At 56.7% G+C, this 18,622-nt stretch overlaps 5 protein-coding genes across 5 annotated transcripts; 2 read left to right on the plus strand and 3 right to left on the minus strand.

The window, feature by feature from the left end:
* Nucleotides 1-20: 20 nt before the first annotated feature.
* On the plus strand, nucleotides 21-4,127 carry SLS55_001580 (uncharacterized protein; the record flags this gene model as incomplete). Its single annotated transcript, XM_066773072.1, has 8 exons — nucleotides 21-171; nucleotides 222-719; nucleotides 767-942; nucleotides 2,641-2,947; nucleotides 2,993-3,136; nucleotides 3,421-3,472; nucleotides 3,543-3,812; nucleotides 4,094-4,127. The coding sequence occupies 8 exons, from the start codon at nucleotides 21-23 to the stop codon at nucleotides 4,125-4,127; spliced, it is 1,632 nt and encodes a 543-aa protein (XP_066635639.1).
* Nucleotides 4,128-5,444: 1,317 nt separating this feature from the next.
* On the minus strand, nucleotides 5,445-6,358 carry SLS55_001581 (uncharacterized protein; the record flags this gene model as incomplete). Its single annotated transcript, XM_066773073.1, has 2 exons — nucleotides 5,445-6,311; nucleotides 6,353-6,358. 2 exons carry the CDS (start codon nucleotides 6,356-6,358, stop codon nucleotides 5,445-5,447), a joined length of 873 nt encoding a protein of 290 aa, XP_066635640.1.
* A 4,575-nt stretch (nucleotides 6,359-10,933) lies between these two features.
* SLS55_001582 (uncharacterized protein) lies at nucleotides 10,934-12,163 on the minus strand (the record flags this gene model as incomplete). The annotated part of the gene is made up of 2 exons (XM_066773074.1): nucleotides 10,934-11,834; nucleotides 12,156-12,163. 2 exons carry the CDS (start codon nucleotides 12,161-12,163, stop codon nucleotides 10,934-10,936), a joined length of 909 nt encoding a protein of 302 aa, XP_066635641.1.
* Nucleotides 12,164-13,967: 1,804 nt separating this feature from the next.
* On the minus strand, nucleotides 13,968-14,288 carry SLS55_001583 (uncharacterized protein; the record flags this gene model as incomplete). The annotated part of the gene is made up of 1 exon (XM_066773075.1): nucleotides 13,968-14,288. One exon carries the CDS (start codon nucleotides 14,286-14,288, stop codon nucleotides 13,968-13,970), a length of 321 nt encoding a protein of 106 aa, XP_066635642.1.
* A 2,782-nt stretch (nucleotides 14,289-17,070) lies between these two features.
* Nucleotides 17,071-18,546, plus strand: SLS55_001584 (uncharacterized protein; the record flags this gene model as incomplete). Its single annotated transcript, XM_066773076.1, has 3 exons — nucleotides 17,071-17,380; nucleotides 17,438-18,008; nucleotides 18,072-18,546. The coding sequence occupies 3 exons, from the start codon at nucleotides 17,071-17,073 to the stop codon at nucleotides 18,544-18,546; spliced, it is 1,356 nt and encodes a 451-aa protein (XP_066635643.1).
* Between the last annotated feature and the right edge of the window lie 76 nt (nucleotides 18,547-18,622).

Genomic DNA, 18,622 nt, shown 5'->3' on the forward strand with positions numbered 1-18,622 from the left:
TGAAGGCATTCGGGCGGGCAATGATCGATGCGAAGGGCTTTCGGACCTTCCAGCCAAACGCGACGTACAATTACATGGTCTACAAGCAGCTCGGAACCACCCTTTCATCCGAGCAATACGCCATTTGCAACCCCGTGATAATGGGGTTCAGCCTCGGAATGAAGCAGTGGGGTGAGTTAAGCCTCGCTCAGGATCCTGCATGCCACTGACGCTTCCTCCAGGTGGCTTGGGCATGGACTACTGCCGTGACATCCAATGGGGCAACGATGCCTTCGCGAGCCTCGTTCTCGAGGAAAACAAAAAAGTACTGGTGCATTCACTGGTAACGCAGCACATGTCCAAGAGTTTCGACGACGTGGTTGCCGGCAAGGGAAAGGGACTTGTCGGGCTTCTCAGTGGCCGCCCCGGCTGCGGCAAGACGCTGACCGCCGAGGCCGTCTCCGAGGTGACGCATAAGCCTCTGTACTCAGTCAGCGCGGGAGAGCTTGGAACGGACCCTTCCAATGTCGATGCGCGTCTGACCGAGATCCTCGAGCTGGCAAACAGATGGGGTGCCATCCTGTTGCTGGACGAAGCCGATGTCTTCTTGCAGCGCCGCAACGACACGGACGTTGTGCGCAACGCGTTGGTCTCGATATTCCTGCGGCAGTTGGAGTATTACAGAGGCATTCTGATCCTCACAACCAACCGCATCGGCATCTTTGATGACGCGTTTGAAAGTAAGAGCCCCAAGATCCGTTGTAGAATTGATCACTGACCATCGCAGGCCGCATCCACTTCAGCCTCCATTATCCCGACCTCGACTTTCCCTCCCGCAAGAAACTGTGGCGTACCTTCTTCAACCGACTTACCAAGGATGCCCAAGTGCCGACCCTGATTGATGATGCTCAGCTCGATGAACTTGCAAACCATGATCTCAACGGCCGGCAGATCAAGAACCTGGTGAGCAACGGGTTATCGATGGCGCTCCATCAGAAAGCGCCCTTGTCTATTGACCACATCCGCACCGCTCTGAATGTGCTTTCGGGCTGGAGGAAAGCTGTGGAGCATGAACTGTCAGCACGAGCTGCCATTGCGCTCAACCTCGGAGGTGCTGATTCGGCTCGATGATGCTGGAGGGCTCAGGTCGCTTCAATTGTTCGGTTCACACAACGCATATACACTGCTGCACGGGGTGGATATTTGAGGTTCCTTTCGAATGCGTTTCATTCTAAATCGTCATGTTCCAGATAATGGCCAACTTTCTCAATTCGGCGCCAAGAATTCTACACAATGATAAGCCATTCCGCTTGGAACGGCCCGCTCATTTCGTCCACCAAAGATGAAGAGCCCAGTGTTCTGTCGGGGCAAGACTCATTTATCCGAATCCTTGCGTCGCGGATGACCGATCCAAAGCATGACTTGGCTGGAATCGGCGGGTGCCTCATTGATGAATCGGCTCATTGGGTCGCAATTCCCAGTGCCTTTTTGTTGAGCCAATGGGCTTGGAGGCGTACTGCTATTTGGGAAGTGTGTCTGCCGATTCTGATTTTTTGTTCCTGTGCAATTCTCCACCCAGGAGCCCACGCCTTGGAGGAGTTGGTCTTGCACTTGACGCCTGTTCTTCAGTATTAGTACATGGTTATGCTTATCTGCGGGGGCCGGCTAGGTTACTCACCTCGACCCGTTGCTGGATTCTTGGCTTGACATTGAGACTTCTCTTTGTGATAGTTGTTTTTGAGAATAGGTGATTTGAAGTGTCTTCTGAGTGAGGAATAGGAACGGTGGAGATGTTATCAAGAATAAATACACCATTCTGTCTTCATACACATTCCATGGGAATCAGTTCGAACTCGAGCGGTGAAACTGATTCCCAACTCCCGACCTCTGTGCCTTCAGACAACACAGCATTGCTGGTCCCCAGAAATGCTCTGTTGGTTCCCGCCCCAATCAAGCAAGCCTCATGATTGGCCTGAGGGTGGAATTCTTGCAGATTCCCGGCCGGCACGAATGGTCGGCAGACTGAAACTGTGCCGGCGCCGGCCGCCTCGCGGCCCCCACCCATTCATGTAACACTTTGGACTTCTCAATTGGCCGAAGCGCATCAAGGTGGATCTATTAGGCAACGACTCCCGCTTCCGATCGGCGACTGTTCGCTAGTTTTCATGCGGGATTCATGCAGCGCGGGCCAATCAACTCCATATTTTGATGATTCCCATGACGCAAACAAGCTCACCTATCAACCATATAGCTCTCGACCCTCGCATCGGTTCCCTCCTCTTTCTCTCCAACATCCTCTTCTCGCACCAGATCAGTTCAAGTCTCCACATCGTTTACTCTTCGCCTTCTCGCCTTTGTTTCAGCCTCATTCGCTTCTCGCAACTTGCTTTCCCGAAATCCCCTGGCTACCAATGAGCCACGGCAGCGAAGATCAATTTGCCGCAATGTCGCAACACACCACGCCTCGCGCTCTCTTGGAGGGTTGTCCATACAAACGAGTCCAAGAAGAGAAATTTTCGAAGGCATGGGACCACCGGGGCTTTTTTCGTCTCAGGGAGGTTGGTGGAGACGGGTAAGTCACTGCTTTCTCCAGCCCTGAATGTGTTCTAACCGAATTTCTTAAGGACGCTGACTTTCCTTGGAGACACATATGATGGTCAGACCTGGCTTGACATCTTCGAACATCGGGGTTGTAGCCAAGACTGCCTCTGCCGGACATTCAAGCGGTCCAACACCGACACGTCCTTTGCATTCTCGGTGTTGAAGGATCCCGAGAAGATGACCGTTCGCATCTACTCTACCGCGCTTCTGGACGAGTTGCGTGCATTCGGGGTTGAGCCAATAGCGCAGACACGAGACGAAGTGGACGGTTTCAAACTTCTCCAGATGTATCCAGTCCTTATGGAAAGCCTGAAAAACCGTCGCCACGCACTCCAAAGCCTCGACAACGTGGAAAGGCGAATTATCGGTACGAACAGAAAACCAATTGCTGTATACGACCTCATCATCCTAGTTGACCTTTTCCTCAACGACCCAGAAATATTCCAGGGCTACGATCATGACAAACTCCTCAACGACGGCTACCTTGATGGTTCCCAATGGCGAAGATGGCAATCCCCCAAGTCCAGCATCAACCAGCAGCTAGATGACCTTGAGAGTACCTACTACGCTGTTGATGACCTTCATCTGCCAAGCGGCGGCTTCAACGACGTCCAACTACAACTGGATGCTATTTCCGTTCGTGGTTTATGTGGCGATCAGCCACGGTTGCGTGGCGATCCATTTTCATGGTTATTCAGAGCACCCTTGAGCCGGCGCATGGTAAATGGGTTCAACTGTTTTTTCGAGCAAGCCGTTAACCAACTTAGCCTCGAATCCCTCGATTTACAACTTGCTCTACTGCACTCCAGCTTCGGCAAGGAGCATTCGAACATTATGCAGGTCGCCTGGGTAAGAGGGTGGTATTCGACTCGGTGCCAAAAGGAATGGGCAAGTGGGTTGCATCAGCATCCGCGCGCCTTCTGGAAGGCAGGCATGAGAACGTTACGAAAAATGTGTAACAGTGAGGTTCCCCGTAAGTTGCATGAGGTCATCCCCTTCATTGCTCTTACAAGAGCCATGGCCAGTGTCACAAATTTCCGAATAAAGGGCTTGCTGTCGGATTTTGATCGAGACCTCCGCCTGTGGATGGCAATCTTCGGGGACGACGTGGCCAAACGACGTCTCTTCGCACAGGCCGTCAACGATATCTGGAGTATCGACCTACAGAGCTACGTTATGGACCCGGCTAGCGACGAAGGAATCCCGACAGAGACACTCGAACAGTTGCAAAGGTTGGCGGAAGAGTTCTTGCAGCAGGCTAGTCTTGTTTTTGGCCGCCTTCATGGGCTTAAAGAAGCTCGTTTGAAATGGCAGCAAAAGTACCCTGACGGAAACCCACCCGATCCGCGTCCAGGCGAAGAAGACTTGGATCACATGGACAACGACATACCATTTCCAATGCAGCGTTGGTCGGGCAACACCCCGTTCCGAGAAGAAGAAGGAAAGCCAGCGCATGCCAATGTGGGCTGTGTGTCGTCGTATCCCATCCTTCTGATGCTACTCGCCAGTGTAGCGTTTGCCTGTGCTGTATCATTTTTACTGAGTAAGCCTAAGTATCATTCATCTCCAAGAAAAGGATAGTTTCGTTGACCCTTTTTAGTGCTTAAAGTTGCAGGCTGCTCTCCGCAGTCTGCATCAACGTTCCTGGAAGATCCGATCGGCTACGAGCGAAAGCACGCCATATACAGAGCCTCGGCGAGGATCACCGAGGCGGTAGTACAGCAGTGCTTGCCATCTGAGGAGGCTTTTTTACCCCTTTCATGGATCCAAACAGATGTCCAAAGATTCCCCATGGAAAGCTTCACCGCGTATAGAGATTTCGTTGAGTGTGAAGCTGCTGTAGGCCTGCCAATTTCCTGTTCCGTAACTGAACCCAGTACTGACGAGTATCAGTATTCCTCCGAAGCCTCGCAGAAAGCAATCCTGCAAGGATGTGACAGTCAATACCGACAGATCCAGACGGAGATATCATGCGGGATAATGAAGACCTATCTGGGACATGTCTCATGCTCCGCGTTGAAAAAATCATTGGACGCTTCGTCAGCGGCTGTTTTGCCGGAGCCGCTATCTCCACTAAACTGGTCGCCTACCTTCTCACCTTCAAGTGCTACCTCGTCATCCGCTTTTCACGGGGATGTCCCCGTAGAGAGCAGCTCACGCACCAACTCTGAAAGTTCCCAGATCGAAAGGTAGGTCGCCTCTGATCCGCTCCTTGAGTCCACTCAGTGTGCTAAAAGTTTGTTCTCTCAAGCCCACCTGTCTTTCGTACTATTCGTCAAAAACAAGAGGTACCGGAGACGCGAACTCAAGGGTTCTCCTCGAGGAAAAGACCATCCTCGTCGGATGAGAACTTGGATCCCAGAAAGAAAGCCAAGCCCTCGGGCGAGAAGCGATGGTACTGCGAAGAGTGTGGTGTGTCTTTTACAAAGAATTGCAATTGGCATAAACACTTACGACTTGCAAAACACCAAGGAGGTCGACCACCCTGTAGAACTCCTGGCTGTGGAAAAGACTTCAGGAGTGTTGATCTTCGCAATCATCATGAGCGGAAGGAGCATGGAAATGCTTGAATGTATTGGAGGTGTTCGGAAAGGAACCATGCGCCTCCAACAAGTGCGTCGTGGTCTTTACTCATACATACATCAGGAGGATTTTTGCAGTTGCATCGTGTACACAAATCAGTCTTTTCCGCCTGAGGGTATTTGTAGAGATAACTTGTGGAATTCTTCTGTTGTAACATGCCAGATTGACTGAGATCTAAGTAAACATCCGCTGTAACCCGCGTGTTGCAAGCCATAGCCTTAATCAGGAGATGAGACAGGTAATTTCAGCTTTGAAGATTCTTTGTCGAGTTCGGCCATCGTCTATACTATTTCTACTTCGGCCACAGCCTCGCCGCTGAACACATGACTTGATTTCGGCCACCTCGCGATGCCTATCCTCCTGTAGCTTTGTCCTTTTCCAGCTCGAGCCAATACGAGCACGAAGAAGCGAAGCTCCTTTTTGGAGTAGGCGCCGCCTCTTTCCCTCTCATGACCAACGAGCAGGCAGGTCACATGTTGCTTAATCTCCTCACCCGCAGAGTCTCGAACGAAGAGGTAGCAGTCAGTGCCGAACGGAAACCCCAGATCCCCGTCAAACTTGTCGAACGTAACGTATGCGTCTTCCCTGACGTGGCTGTAAGTGAAGCCTTTCGGCACCACCTTCGGCTCACCAGCTCGCAGCCTCCCCTGAACGACACGTCCGCTCATCCTCAAAACACCTTGTACAACGCTCCCAAATGGATTGCCATCCTCCGTCTCACAAATAATCCGGTCCAGGTCCACCACAGCCTTCTCATCCACCTCCACCCTCTCCAGATACCCGTAGTAATGCGCACTCCTGGCGCCAGGCCAGCCCGCATACCACATCCATGACCAACTCGGCGAACCTCTACCAACACTCTCCCAATCCACCGGATACAAACGACTTCCCTTCTCGTGATCGAGCCTCTTCTTCTTCCCGACCCACAGCAGATTCCGCGGCAGGTCCGCGGTCCACAAGCCGGCGACGTAGCGGCCGCCGCTGTCCTGCATGCGATCGCGCACCTTCTGGACGACGCCGGCGAAGGCAAAGGGCAGGTCGGACGGGTTGGTGAACTGCAGGTGGTTGTAGCGGGTGACGATGGACATCCAGTCGTACAGCAGCGACCGCGGCGTCGCGCCCGGCTCGAACATGTTCTGGAACTGAATCTTCGTCGAGCGCCGTTGAGCCACCGCTCCGATTCCATCACCATCATCATCATCATCACCATCACCAGCACCGCCCGCGCCGTTGCCGCTGCCGCTCTCCCCCAGATCCCCGCACTCACACCACGTGCGCTCCCGACACTCCCACACCAGCTCCGACGCGGTGCAATGCAGCGTGCGCCTGCTCAGCAGCCTCTCCTGAAACACCCACCCGCGCTGCAACAGCGGGCTCGCCGGATCCTCCGGGCTGCGCAGCAGGAAGTTCCCATGCGTGACCTGCGGGAACGGCCTTACCCACACGCTTATCCCTCTTCCTCTTCCTCCTCCTCCTCCTCCTCCTCCTCCCCCCACCACCACCACCTCCCTCGCCCCCATCCCGCTCCTCCTCCCTTCTCCCCCCCTCTCATCCGCCGCCCTCCCCGCCCCCGGCTCGCACGCATGCAACCTCCTCCCCTCCCCCTCCCCCGCAAACAACCCCCCCTCCGAATCCGCCAGCGCCGTCGCAGCGATATTAAAGTGCGAGCGCGCGTAAATATCGGCCATGCGGTGATACGCGTGGTCGCGCCAGTCGGCCGGGTCATCCTGGACGATGCACAGCGAGTCGATCCACAAGTAACAACATCCCGCCATCAGCGTCGCCGCCACCGCGTCGCGGAAGAGGCGGGGGAGCGACGCGAAGTCGATGCCGTGGGCGAGGTGCGCGGCGAGGTTGGCGCGCACCGTCTTCTTGAGCGCGGCGGCGGCTGGCGACGTGGGTGGGCCCCAGCAGTGGCTGAGGGTCGTGTAGGGCAAGGGGGAAGGGGTGGGGCGGGTTTCGATGAGGGAGAGGTGTGGGGGGGCGGTCGAGGGGTCGATGTGGATGAGGCGTTTGGGTGCGGGGGCGGCGGCGGCGGGGGTCGGGTCGTCGGCGCAGAGGCGGTGGTGGGTGGTGCAGTGGGTCATCCATTGGGTGAGCTTGCGCTGGTAGTGGGCCGGGGTGAGGGTTGCGGGGATGTGGTCTTTGTGGCCGAAGGCGGGGTGTATGCTGCGTGTTCCTTTTTCGAGGAAGTCAGTATGGGCGTTTACTACGGCGTTGGACGATGCGTAATTGCTTACCGGAGAGAGTGAAGAACTCCAGCGGCGCCCTTCTCATGAAGTGCTCGAACTCGAGCGGGTTCTGGCCCAGTTTGTACCCGTTTCCTCCCTCCGTCGGCACCACGCGCTTGTACAGCGCGTGAGACACAAGCACGCTGCGCCCCGGCCTCAGCTCGATGCAGGGTCGATAGAATTTGGTGTGTTCGTCTTCCTCGGCACGCCTCATGTCCGCCCGTTGCCGTAGCCGATACAAGGCCATTTCGTCCATTTTGGAATCCCTGCGCCCATGCTGCTGCTGGTGATGGGTTCCTGGCATCGGCCAGGTGGAGCGCCGCAGCTGCTGCTCGCGCTCGCTCACCGCGTGGCCGGTCAAGCCCACGGCCGCGACGTCCCAGACGGCCGAGATGCCGCGGTGCAGCACGTCGCAGAACTTGCAGCCCTGAGTCGCCCGTTGCTCGAGCTCCCAGAAGGACGTGATGTGGTAACGCAGGCCCTGTCCTTCATAGAAATACGGCTCCCGGAGCGGGATGTCGTAGCGATCGTAGTCGAGGTCGAGGCATGCTGGGCAGCTCATGGTCCTTGCAGCCTCAGCTGCCATGGTTGCTGCTGTTGCCGCCTGCTGCATTCATATGCAGACTCTGCCAAGCTCTTTATTGTATTTTCGATCCTGTGTGTTTAGCTGACGTGTCTATAGGCTTTGAAGTGGGGTACATGGGACTAAGTGGATACAGGCTGGCCCCCATGGAAACGCGGGATGGCACGATGCCGGTGACTTGTGTAGAGCGAGCGCCGCATATGCATTTAAGCGAGAGCCGGTTGATCTTGCCCCAGAATGGCGGGACAGGGGTGCTCTACTGGTCAGACCTGCTGAGACAACTCCAAGTAGGATTGGGCATCCGCGCTGCGCCCTGTTTCAGCAACTGTTGGATTCATTATAAATAGCATACTGTGGCCTTCTGGCTGCTGCAAGCTGACGTCGTGAGCCTCTTATTATATCATTTGCATATTGAATATTTCCAGGTGACGCGTGCTCCCAAGGGCTTATATTTGACTCACTCGTATCCAGCCATCTCAGTTAGTCCACGTAAATGCCCATGATCAGAGCTATACAACTCTTGTCATCAGATCCATTTTTCTGGTTAACATCATGTCACTCTTTTGGAAAATTATTTATACTTTTTTCTGCGTGCGGAGTAGCCCCTTGGGTCTCGGCCGCTTTCACGCTCACAGAACCGCATCGTATATTAGCGCTGGAAACAATCAGCATTTTCTGGAAATGCTGAGCTTGATCATACATGTTTGTAGGTGGAGGACAGCAAAGTTGCCTTGCAATACTTCCATGAAGGCGGTACTGCGGGACCGGGCGTGCACACATCCAGGAATCCCCAAAACAAGCCAGGAAAAAGTAAGCGAGTAGTGTGCGTCATGTCATCACCGATGCAAGACTAAAGGCTCAGATAGTGACGTTTCAGTGCGAAATCAAACCTACACTTTTAAGAGCGGATCAAATCCGAAGTCAGCTGAGAAGTACAGGTCTGACCTTCCAGGCACATGTGCCGCGGTCACCTGGATGCGGCAAATCTGACCACATGCTCATTTAAGCAGATGAGCATTCCCAGAATCTTAATATGCACTGCTTTAGATGAGCACTCTGTCCGATGCTCCACGATGTCGAGAAAACTCTACTACGTTACTTGAACACCAATGCTTGAGCTCGAACTCGGGCTCGCTTGTAGACGGCCTTCAAAATTCCGTCTCTTTTTCGCGTGTTGGACACATTGCCATGCTTATGCCTTCAGCCGTTCTGGAGGAATTCGGACAATCATCATCGATATAGATGCTTGACAGCACCTTGCAGCAATTCGCAGCCATGATGATGTCCAACGGCATCGCGAAGCACAAATGTAGCGCATCAGTAGCTTCTTTAGGTTGGAAGAGACAGTTTTAGAAGCTCGCGAGCCTTTCTTCTTCTTCTTCTTTTTTTTTTTTTTTTTTGCCGCAGTCGATTGTGCCGAGGTGAGATGGTGGTGATTGTCACCGGCGCCGCCGGACAGCGACGACGAGTTGGGTCTCGAGCTGCCTACTAGTATCGCGGGCGGGTGAAACAGGCGGGTGAAACAGGCGGGCGAAACAGACGGGCGCAATGGGTGGTTGTTGGGGGTGGGTATATATGCGTTGCGGGTGACTGCTTTTCTCGCCCAAGGGCATCCGACAGATTTACTCGTCCTCGTGGCGCAGTGGCAAGTTCTAAGATTTGAACTTGCAAAGAACAGGCTAACTTGATCAGTGAGGCGCATGCAAAGAGAAAGCGAAAAAAAACCCGCGGCGACCGTGTCTAGGGTTTTCTATAGCCAAGTCCGCCGCTCCCTCATAGAATAAGGGCAAAGCAAGCGCTGGTCCGTAAGGATAACTATAGTTTTTGCCATTTTCTTTTTTGTTTCCAGAGATGGCGAAAGATTGGGTGCTGCTCCGGGTGGGATTCGAACAGGGTGGGCGGGTGAAGGTGTAGTGCGGAGGTGCAGGTGAGGCGGGTGCTGGAGCGCGCTCGGGATGTGCCCATCACCACGCTCTTTTGCTTGTTGTCCTGAGCGAAGGCAAAAAGGCCCGCGTCGACTCCTTCATATCTTCCGACTAAGTCTTCGGTCCACCATGGGAGTCCCTGCAAGCATTTGTGGTAATCAATCGGATGACAAGAGGGAAACTCACTGAATGAACCCTTCGCCTCTCCAAGAGTAGTATAATTCGCAAAGCTTCCGCGGACCATCTCTTTCGCAAAGTCTCTTAACCCGCTTCCTGCAGCTGGGCGCGGTATTCAATGCATACGGGCTACTCTCGTGACCATTGTTTCATGATAGAGCAGCCCGGATATTGAGCTTGAAACGGCCGGAACAGTTGGCGGCCGATAATTGTAGGATACTAGGTAGTGTTGAATTGGGGCCACAGTAAGAATACCAGCACAGAGAGAAATTTCCGCGAACACTTTTTGCTTCCGTACCCCCTTGGTTAATACCCTTTGAACATGTCAAACGAAGCTCCCAGTATTGCTGTTGTTCACCAACAACAGCTGATGCTATACATTAAAGTCTCCAAATGCTGCATTTGATACTTAATCGCATATGGTGATTGACGGTGCCCTGCTGACAAGTTATTGATGGACCGGGCGCCGACCAGGCAAGTGCGACAGGTGAGGTGAGTCAGCGACAGTGATCGTGTAAGGTTGAAGTGCAGCGTGCTTAAATGTGCGACTCTATGCCTAGGGAAGGTGAACAGGCGTCTTTCTCTTCATTTTAAATGGCAGGACTAAGGTACGTACCACCAGCCGGTCATAAGGAAGCCTTTCAGTGACTTCACAGTCCCTGAGTCGCCTGGAATAGGATTCGACTCTGAGTTGACAGAGACCCAATCCACTCTCTACACCTTCGATCTCAATCGATATCCAAGCAATCCTATAAAGGGTAAACCGTTCAAGTCTATGCGTCTACATATCTATAGCAACCCTACGCACACGACTCTATCCCTGATTGTCCCCCAACTCCCACCAAAAGACACCTCTACACCCCACCCCTCGCCTCCCAAAACTCCACCATGGTCTCCACCACCTCCTTCGGCCTACTCATCGGCACCTCATGCCCGGCGTCCAACACGACCGTCTTCACATTCGCCTCCCCACCCAGCGCCTCCACCGCATCCCTCCCCACCTCATCCACGCGCACGATCGGATCGTCCCTGCCCAGGACCAACAACACGCCCTCTCCCGTCGTCTTCCTTCCCTGCGCCCTCGCGGCGACCCTCTCCGCCTCGACCTTCTCGCCCAACACCCGCCACCGCGCCTGCTGCCCGTAAATCGGCGCGCACCGCATGCAGCTCACAAACGCCGGCACCACGAAGCCGCCGTGGTGCGCCAGCTGCCAGTTGACCGCGCCGGCGGCCGTGACGTGCTGCGGGCGGCCGGGCAGCAGGGGCGCCGGGTGCGAAAGCATGCTGCTGCTCCTACCCCTACCGTTTCCGCCTTGCTGCTGTTGCCGCCGAGCAGCCACCACCACCACCTGCCCAGCCTCCGCGTTGCCGACGTCCGCTGGAGGAGGACAGGGAGAAGGCTCGGCCGTCGCCGATCCAAGTGCCGGCGGCGTGTACAGCCTCCTCGCAACCGCCCACCTCAGCACGGCCGCGGCCGCGCTGCCCGGCAGCGCCGCGAGCACGTCGTACAGCAGCCAGCTGGTCCAGCTGGCGCGGGCGCGGCGCAGGACGCCGCCGGGCGCGATCAGGACGAGCGAGGAGGCGAGGGCGGGGGAGAAGAAGTACGAGGCGAAGTCGGCGGCGATGCCGCCGCCGAGGCTGTAGCCGACAATGGCGAAGGAATGGCCGGAGCCGGTCCAGGAGAGCGGCGAGGAGGCGAGGGCGAGGCAGATCTGGGCCGTGTACAGGCGCGGGTCGTGGGGGAGGTCGGTGGGGCTGTCCGAGTAGCCGCGGCCGAAGAGGTCTGTTGGGGGGCCCGCCCGCCCCGAACGGAGAGGAGGGGGGAGCGGGTTAGTAGTGTTTGGGGGAGGAGTGGATGGGTAGGGTGTTGTCTCTTTTTTTTTCTTTCTTCTTGACTGGGGAGGAGCGAAAGAGCAAAGATAGCTAGCACAAAGACCGGAACCTCACTCACCGAACAACATGACCCTCTTCCCCCTCCTCACCAGCTCCTCAGCAACGGCCGCCAGCGCCACGCACGGCGTGCTGATGCCGTGCACCAGCAACACCTTGGCGCCCTCCTCCGGGCCCCACTCGTACACGCGCATGCTGCCGTACGGCGAGTCGACATCGCGGGCGCCCGGCAGCAGACCGTCGGGCGGGTAGGGCAGGTCGCGGCGCTCGGCGGCCGTCAGCGCCGGCAGCAGCGTGGTGCGCGGCGAGGGCAGCACGTTTTCCCTGGCGTCATCTTTCCCTTCTCCCTGGCGGTTGAGGGATTTCGTGGCGGCGAGCAGCAGGAGTGCGGCGGCACCGGCGGCGGTGATGGTGGTGATGGTGGTGATGCGGGTGGCGTAGGGTAGTGATGAGGCGGCGTTGAGGCCCAGACCGCCGGCCATGACTTTATCCTTCCGGGGTGTGCGGACGGCGACGTTTCACGAAGCTCGGGGCTGGGGTGTGGGCGTGTCTTGGTCTCTGGGGAGAGGTTTCACGCGTTTGATGCAGAGGCTAATGGTCTGGTGGTGTAGCGGCAGGCAATGGCGCAACGGTGGAGTTGTTATCGGACCTCGGCAATGACGTGCGTGGTGGGAGAAAAACGCCGAGCGGCACGGTGGTGTGCGGACAAACGGGTGGAAGAAGAAACATCGAAGGCACGATCCCAGTCAGTAGGAGAGCAAGCATGCTTGCGACGTTTCCACCTTGCCCCTCGTTTCACCAAAGCGGTTCGTCCCGCACGTCTTGAGGCTCGCACGTCCCGACCTCAGGGACCTGCTCGGGCTCTCTCGGTCGGACTCCACGCAGCACGAACCGTGGTTGTGGTAGCAGTCCGTCGCCTGTTGTGGCTGTTCTAGCCTCTCTTCCATCTACGATTTTTCTCTCCACGGCGATGCGCGAGAGAATTGAGCTTCATCCCCCGACGATCTGACAGAAATATCTCATCCTGCTGACAGGGGTAGTCGAATCCTATGTCTGGATATACAACCAATTTAGTCCTCGCAAATACGTCCAGATCTCCTTCAACTGAGACCATTGCTCTGCCCCAAAGATAACACGCCAGGGCTTGCCGATTAGCAGCCACTGACGATAGACAATTCACGGGTGGAGAGAGGTGGAAAAAAAAGACGCGTTTGCTTCTTGGCCGCGCAACGGGCGGCGGGTTCCATTCCATGCTAGCTACTAACTACAATTCTTTGCCTATAACTGGTTGATCGGGCAGCACCGCGGCACCAAGTCTAGACCGCGGATCAAGAGCTAGCTAGTTGAGCGGCTAATGCAGGTCCTCCCACAAGCTTCATCGCATCGGCTTTCGTTCCTGCATGTAGCCTTCGAATCCCTCTGTATCTCTTGGCATAAACGCGGGTTTGATGGTGGTCGGAGTAGTGACTGTGATGATGGCACTGCAAGTGCTGCCGCGGAGTGCCGATGCAGAGCAAGATGATTGTCTCTTACAACTAGGCATTCCTCCCCTGCACTGACAAATGTCGAATCGTCCCAAGGTGTTTCGGGACCTGGAAGAAGGAGGAGTGGCTGGAATTGCTTGAAGCAATCTATAGGAGTATGGCGAGAATGGACATCGCAAAGCGCTCGACGAGTGTGGTGTTCCCACCTTTTTCTTTGGCGTGGGAAGTGGACTGATCGACTTCCAAGGTTTCGGTCAAGTGGCCGATGCAAGAGTGGTTCCGGAGGATGATGGAATCAGAGAACCATCCGGAGAAAAGAAGACCAGGACATAGGAAAAGGCGGCTGGGGCCGATGGTGTTCTTCCGGCGAGAAGGGCGTCCACGGCGCGTGGATCCGAGCAGCAGCCGCCGCCGGAAGAGCCACCTTCTAATCTAGGTATCGCGGCGCAGAGACAATACGTCTCGGGGTATCTTGTGAAAATTTTGCGGTTGAAAAACAACCATGTTTCAACGCTCATAGGTTGAGGTAGGAGTAGCCCATGCGGTGGGCATAGTATTGCGACTGGAACTGAGAGCGGCGCATCTCCTCGACGCGCGGGGTCTTGCAGGGCCAGGTTGCGCAGGCGATGGGGGTGGAGTAGCGGGCGCTGTTCTTGACGAGCTTTTGGCGGTTGCTGCTACTGCGCAGGCAGGGCGCGGTGCTGTTCTTGGAAGATGAGCTGGCGGTGCTTTCGCTCGTGGCCGAATTGGGCCGGATGTCGACGGGCGAGAACTTGTAGCGGAGGGCTTGCTCGGCGTCGCCGGCAGTGAGGAGGTCGTCGAAGTAGAAGGCCATTGTTGTGTTGGTTGGTTTGAAGGACTCGCTGGGAAGAAGCAAGAGACAAGGACGCGACGCTGGAATGATGGTGGTGATCAAAGTCGTCCAGCCGGTTTCCGGGGAGGCATTGGGCTGGCTTTATCCGAATGACTTGTTACCCACCTCATCGGGTCACACAGCAGTAGTACGTATGTAGCACGATTCGCGCAAGCTGAAAGCCAGTCATTGGCGCCGAAGAAGCAGCGCTTGGTCGTTCGGGGCGCGATACGCTCGCGGTCCAGGGCCCGGAAGGCCACGGGCTGGCTCGCGGTGGAGGCTGTGGCTTGCAAGGCTAGCAGTAGCTCTGTTCCTTTCCCGCTTGCGCGCTGGGCCAAAGCGGCCACTCCACCATGAAGCTTATCCCTCCAAAACCCCTGACTACTGCTGCGCACTCCAGAGCCATTGACGTCGTGCCTGCCTGCTTCCCTGCTCGCCCACGCGGCGAGAACGACAACGCTGCTCCTTTCTGCTGTCATCGGTCGGTACTGCCCGGCAAGCCCCAAGCCTCATCGGCGCACGCCCTGACGATCTCATGATGCAAAACGTCAGAGCCCCACGCCTTGAATCTGCGCGACATCGCAGCATCCCCGCTGATCGCATTTTCCTTGTCTGCTCCCTGTGTCCCTGCCTTCCCCCGCCGCTGCCCTGGGTCGCGCCCTCAATAACGCGACAGCTGCCGGTTCTCGGCCGCCATCCCGGATGAGGCACAGTCGCAATTGTTTCAATATATTCTCCCCGCTGCGGGCGACCCGGATTGGGGGTGCCCCGTCAGTGCTTTGCAAGAATCCCACCGCTGGACCCGATGCTGTGTCACGCCGTCTTCAACCCCAAAAGCTTGTGGGTTGCGCAACTCGTTGTTTGATCAACTCGGCGATTAACGTCATGATCGTTGGCTTTGAAGGAGCCGCCGTAAGAACCGGCGGGGCCTTGCCGCCCGCAAACCATCCCCGCCGCGCTTTCTTGAGCCCAACCTCGAGCCTCTGTCTGCCGCCGTTCCGCCCGCCCCATCGAGCCCCGGGGGTCTTGCCGTGCGCGGAACAAGCAGCGACCGCATTTTCTTCAACTCATCTGCACCATTCGAGCAGATCTGCGCCTCAACAAGCCATGATCGTCCAGGCAGATGGTCTTCGGTGGGGTTGAGCCATAGCCACACGAAGAGCCCGGCGCCGATGCTATCTGCAATTTCACGACGCTCATCTGCTGCATGATTTGAAAAACAAAAGGGCGATCGTTCGCGGTATCAGCTCTGGACTTGTGGGGTGGAAGCGCATGGACCGAAACACTGTCACCGCAGAAGCTTGCTGAGGGTCAGCTGAGGACAGTCGCATTGATGTGGATCGCAGGCTATCATCTACTCAACCTGCTCCGTGAGCTTCCTGGTATCGCTAGCTAGAATTCCCCCAAGGAGGGTCGCCGCGACAACGCCATCCAAGCTGATCCAAGCCCGAGCTAGGCACCATCTTCTTGCGTTTCACTTTCATTCGCATGGTGTCGAAGTCAACGGCAATGCAGGATCCAGACTTAGTAAATGTGCTGGGGCTGACCGCGACGGTGCCAGCGCTTGACAAGCGGCATGGCGGCAGCCAGAAGAAGGAGGAATACGACAGCGCTGCCAACGCAGGCGCCGATGGTGATTTTCGTACCCGTTGGCAGCGCCTCGACCGCGTCTGCGGGTGACGTGAGGTTTTGTGTGTTGTTCATGGCGGCAGTGGAGGTAGGTTGCGCTGTCGGATCTGGAAGGTAGTCACTGCGCTCATCTTGTAGGGTGACATGTGCGCCGGCAGAAAGACAGACCTGGACTTTGCGCGAAAGAGCGGGTTGGAGCGTGAGATGGCGCTTCGATCGCGTGGTTGGGTACGGAGTGGTCAACTTCTTGCGGTGCAACGAGAGGCCAATGTGCTCGGTGGTTGGTGAGGAAGGAGAAGGAGCCTGGTCTCGCTTACGCTGCTAAACAGGGCGCGTTTCTTGGACGTTCCAGAAAAGGAAGGCACCCGCCAGCACTTGGGTGACCTGCGCAGAGCCTCTGATCCGACCCTGGATTACCTCTACGTCTTCGCATCGCCCAATTCAATTGTCACTGTCCCAGCGGGGCATGTCCTTCGACTTGACGCAAACAACGTCTGAAGGCATAGACAGAACCCATAATGTGGAGAGTCTAAATAGCCATCTCCGCTCCTACAGCTGGATTGAATCGAGATAAATCATTCGATGACGTCAGGCAGCGAGGTCAAAGATCGGCACCAGGGTGAGAGGTTAGGTAGTCGCTAGTTTAGACGTACGTGTCGCCGCAGGCAGGTCGAGTCTCCTCTTCTCCGGTCACTCCACACACCCTAAACCGTCACTCTACAGCCGCCTTCCAGCCAACCACGAGAGGAGCTGAGGCAACTCGAGGAAACGATAGGCGCACGTTGGTGATCGGCAACGGCCCCCTAGCGCGCTTTCCCCGCATCCTTGCAGTACCTAGTGACCTCTCCCCGCATCTCGACGCCTGGCTTGTCATCACAACAATGCTGCTATCAGTCCACCGCCCTTGTCGCCGGCAGCCGTGCCCGTCAGCCCAGCGTCTGCGACTGGGCGAAGGGAATAACGGATTGAGTTAATGCATTGCCTTCCCCTCTCATCCGACACGTAGACGACCCGTCACAAACCCCTCGGTTCTCTCCAACCATCTACCTGCGGAACTCCTAGTGAATCGCTTGCTCTTTGTTTCCTAATCCTTCCAAACTCAATTGACCCTGCAAAACTCTCCCGCTGAAGCAGAATGGCTCACGCTTGGTCCGACCTCCCCAAAGCCCTCGGAGGGGAGAGCACCATCGCCAAGCTCAACGACGCCTTGAAGACTGACGACCAGTACCTGGCTTTCACTACCACTGATGCAATTGTCGCTCCTGTGACGTTCGGCATCAAGTCTGCCGACAATGACGCTACAATTCTTGTCACTGTCGCCAACGAAAAAGGCAGCGCTGAATTGGGCAGCCCCGACAAAGCCAGGTTCAGCCTCCTAGCTCTTCCAGAGCAATGGGAGGAGTTCTTCAAGCCCGTTCCTAAGATGCCTTACCAGAGCTACTGGGGTATGTGCTGCCATCACTGCCGTTCACTGAGTCGCATGGCTAACCCGACAACACCAGGAATGTACGGCATGAACATCAAGCAAAAAGGCGTCGAGGCCGCAGGTGATCAAGAGGCCTTCGGACAATACGCACACATCTGGCGCCGGGCCCTTGAGCTCCTCCACGATGCGCACTGCGGGCCCACGCCCACTGACCCGGATCTGGCGGAGCCGGACGAAGACTACATCACTGGGCGCTACATTTACGTGACGGCGCCGGGGTGGGGGCGTACCAAGATCTTCGTCGAGAAGGCCGGCGTGGGAAAGCAGCAGCTGCTCTTCCTGCACACGGCGGGCTCGGACAGTAGGCAATATCACGGCGTCATGAACGACCGGCGGCTGCGCGAGCGGCTGACCATGTACGCCTTCGACCTGCCCGCCCACGGCCGCAGCTTCCCGCCGCAAGGCTACCTGCCCGGCTCGCACACGACGACCGAGGATGGGTACGTCGGCTGCATCGCCGCCGTCATCCAGAAGCTGCAGCTGAACAAGCCCATCGTCTGCGGCGCCTCTATGGCCGGCCAGGTCTGCCTCGCCATCGCCCTGCGCAACACCGAGGTCAAGGCCGGCGGCACCATCGCTCTGCAAGCGTACGCATACTCCTACCCCCGTGCATCCCCATCAGAGCCACCACACTAACCTTTCTCAACCAGCTCCGACCACCTCACCATGCAACGCTTCTTCCACGACAAGTCCCCAACCACCAACCAAGCCCTCTTCGCGCCCGAGTCCGTCTACGGCATGCTCTCGCCCACGGCGCCGGCCGGCTGCAAGGCGCTGCTCTACCACACGTACTCGGCGCAGGCCTACGGCGTCTTCCACGGCGACCTCGACTTCTACTTTGGCGGCTGGGACGGCCGCGAGCGCCTCGCCGCCGTCAACACGGCCGCCTGCCCCGTGTACATGCTCACGGGCGAGTACGACTGGTCGACGACGCCCGCCACGGCCGAGGCCGCCGCCGCGCGCATCCCCGGCGCCAAGCACACCACCATGAGCGGCCTGGGCCACTTCCCCGCCACCGAGAACCCCGCCCGCTTCGTGCCGTACCTGCTCGACGGCGTCGAGTGGATCCAGAAGGAGCGGAAGGAGAGGGGCGATTTGAGCGTGTTGAGGATGACGGACGATTAGTTGGGAAATGAGGCTAACTACTTGGCTTGTCTTGTGCATGGTGGCTTACGTCGTTTCCCTTTTTCTTTCTTTCTTC

The sequence above is a fragment of the Diplodia seriata genome, assembly GCF_021436955.1.
Source record: "Diplodia seriata strain FDS-637 chromosome Unknown scaffold_2, whole genome shotgun sequence".
NCBI classification, from domain to species: domain Eukaryota; kingdom Fungi; phylum Ascomycota; class Dothideomycetes; order Botryosphaeriales; family Botryosphaeriaceae; genus Diplodia; species Diplodia seriata.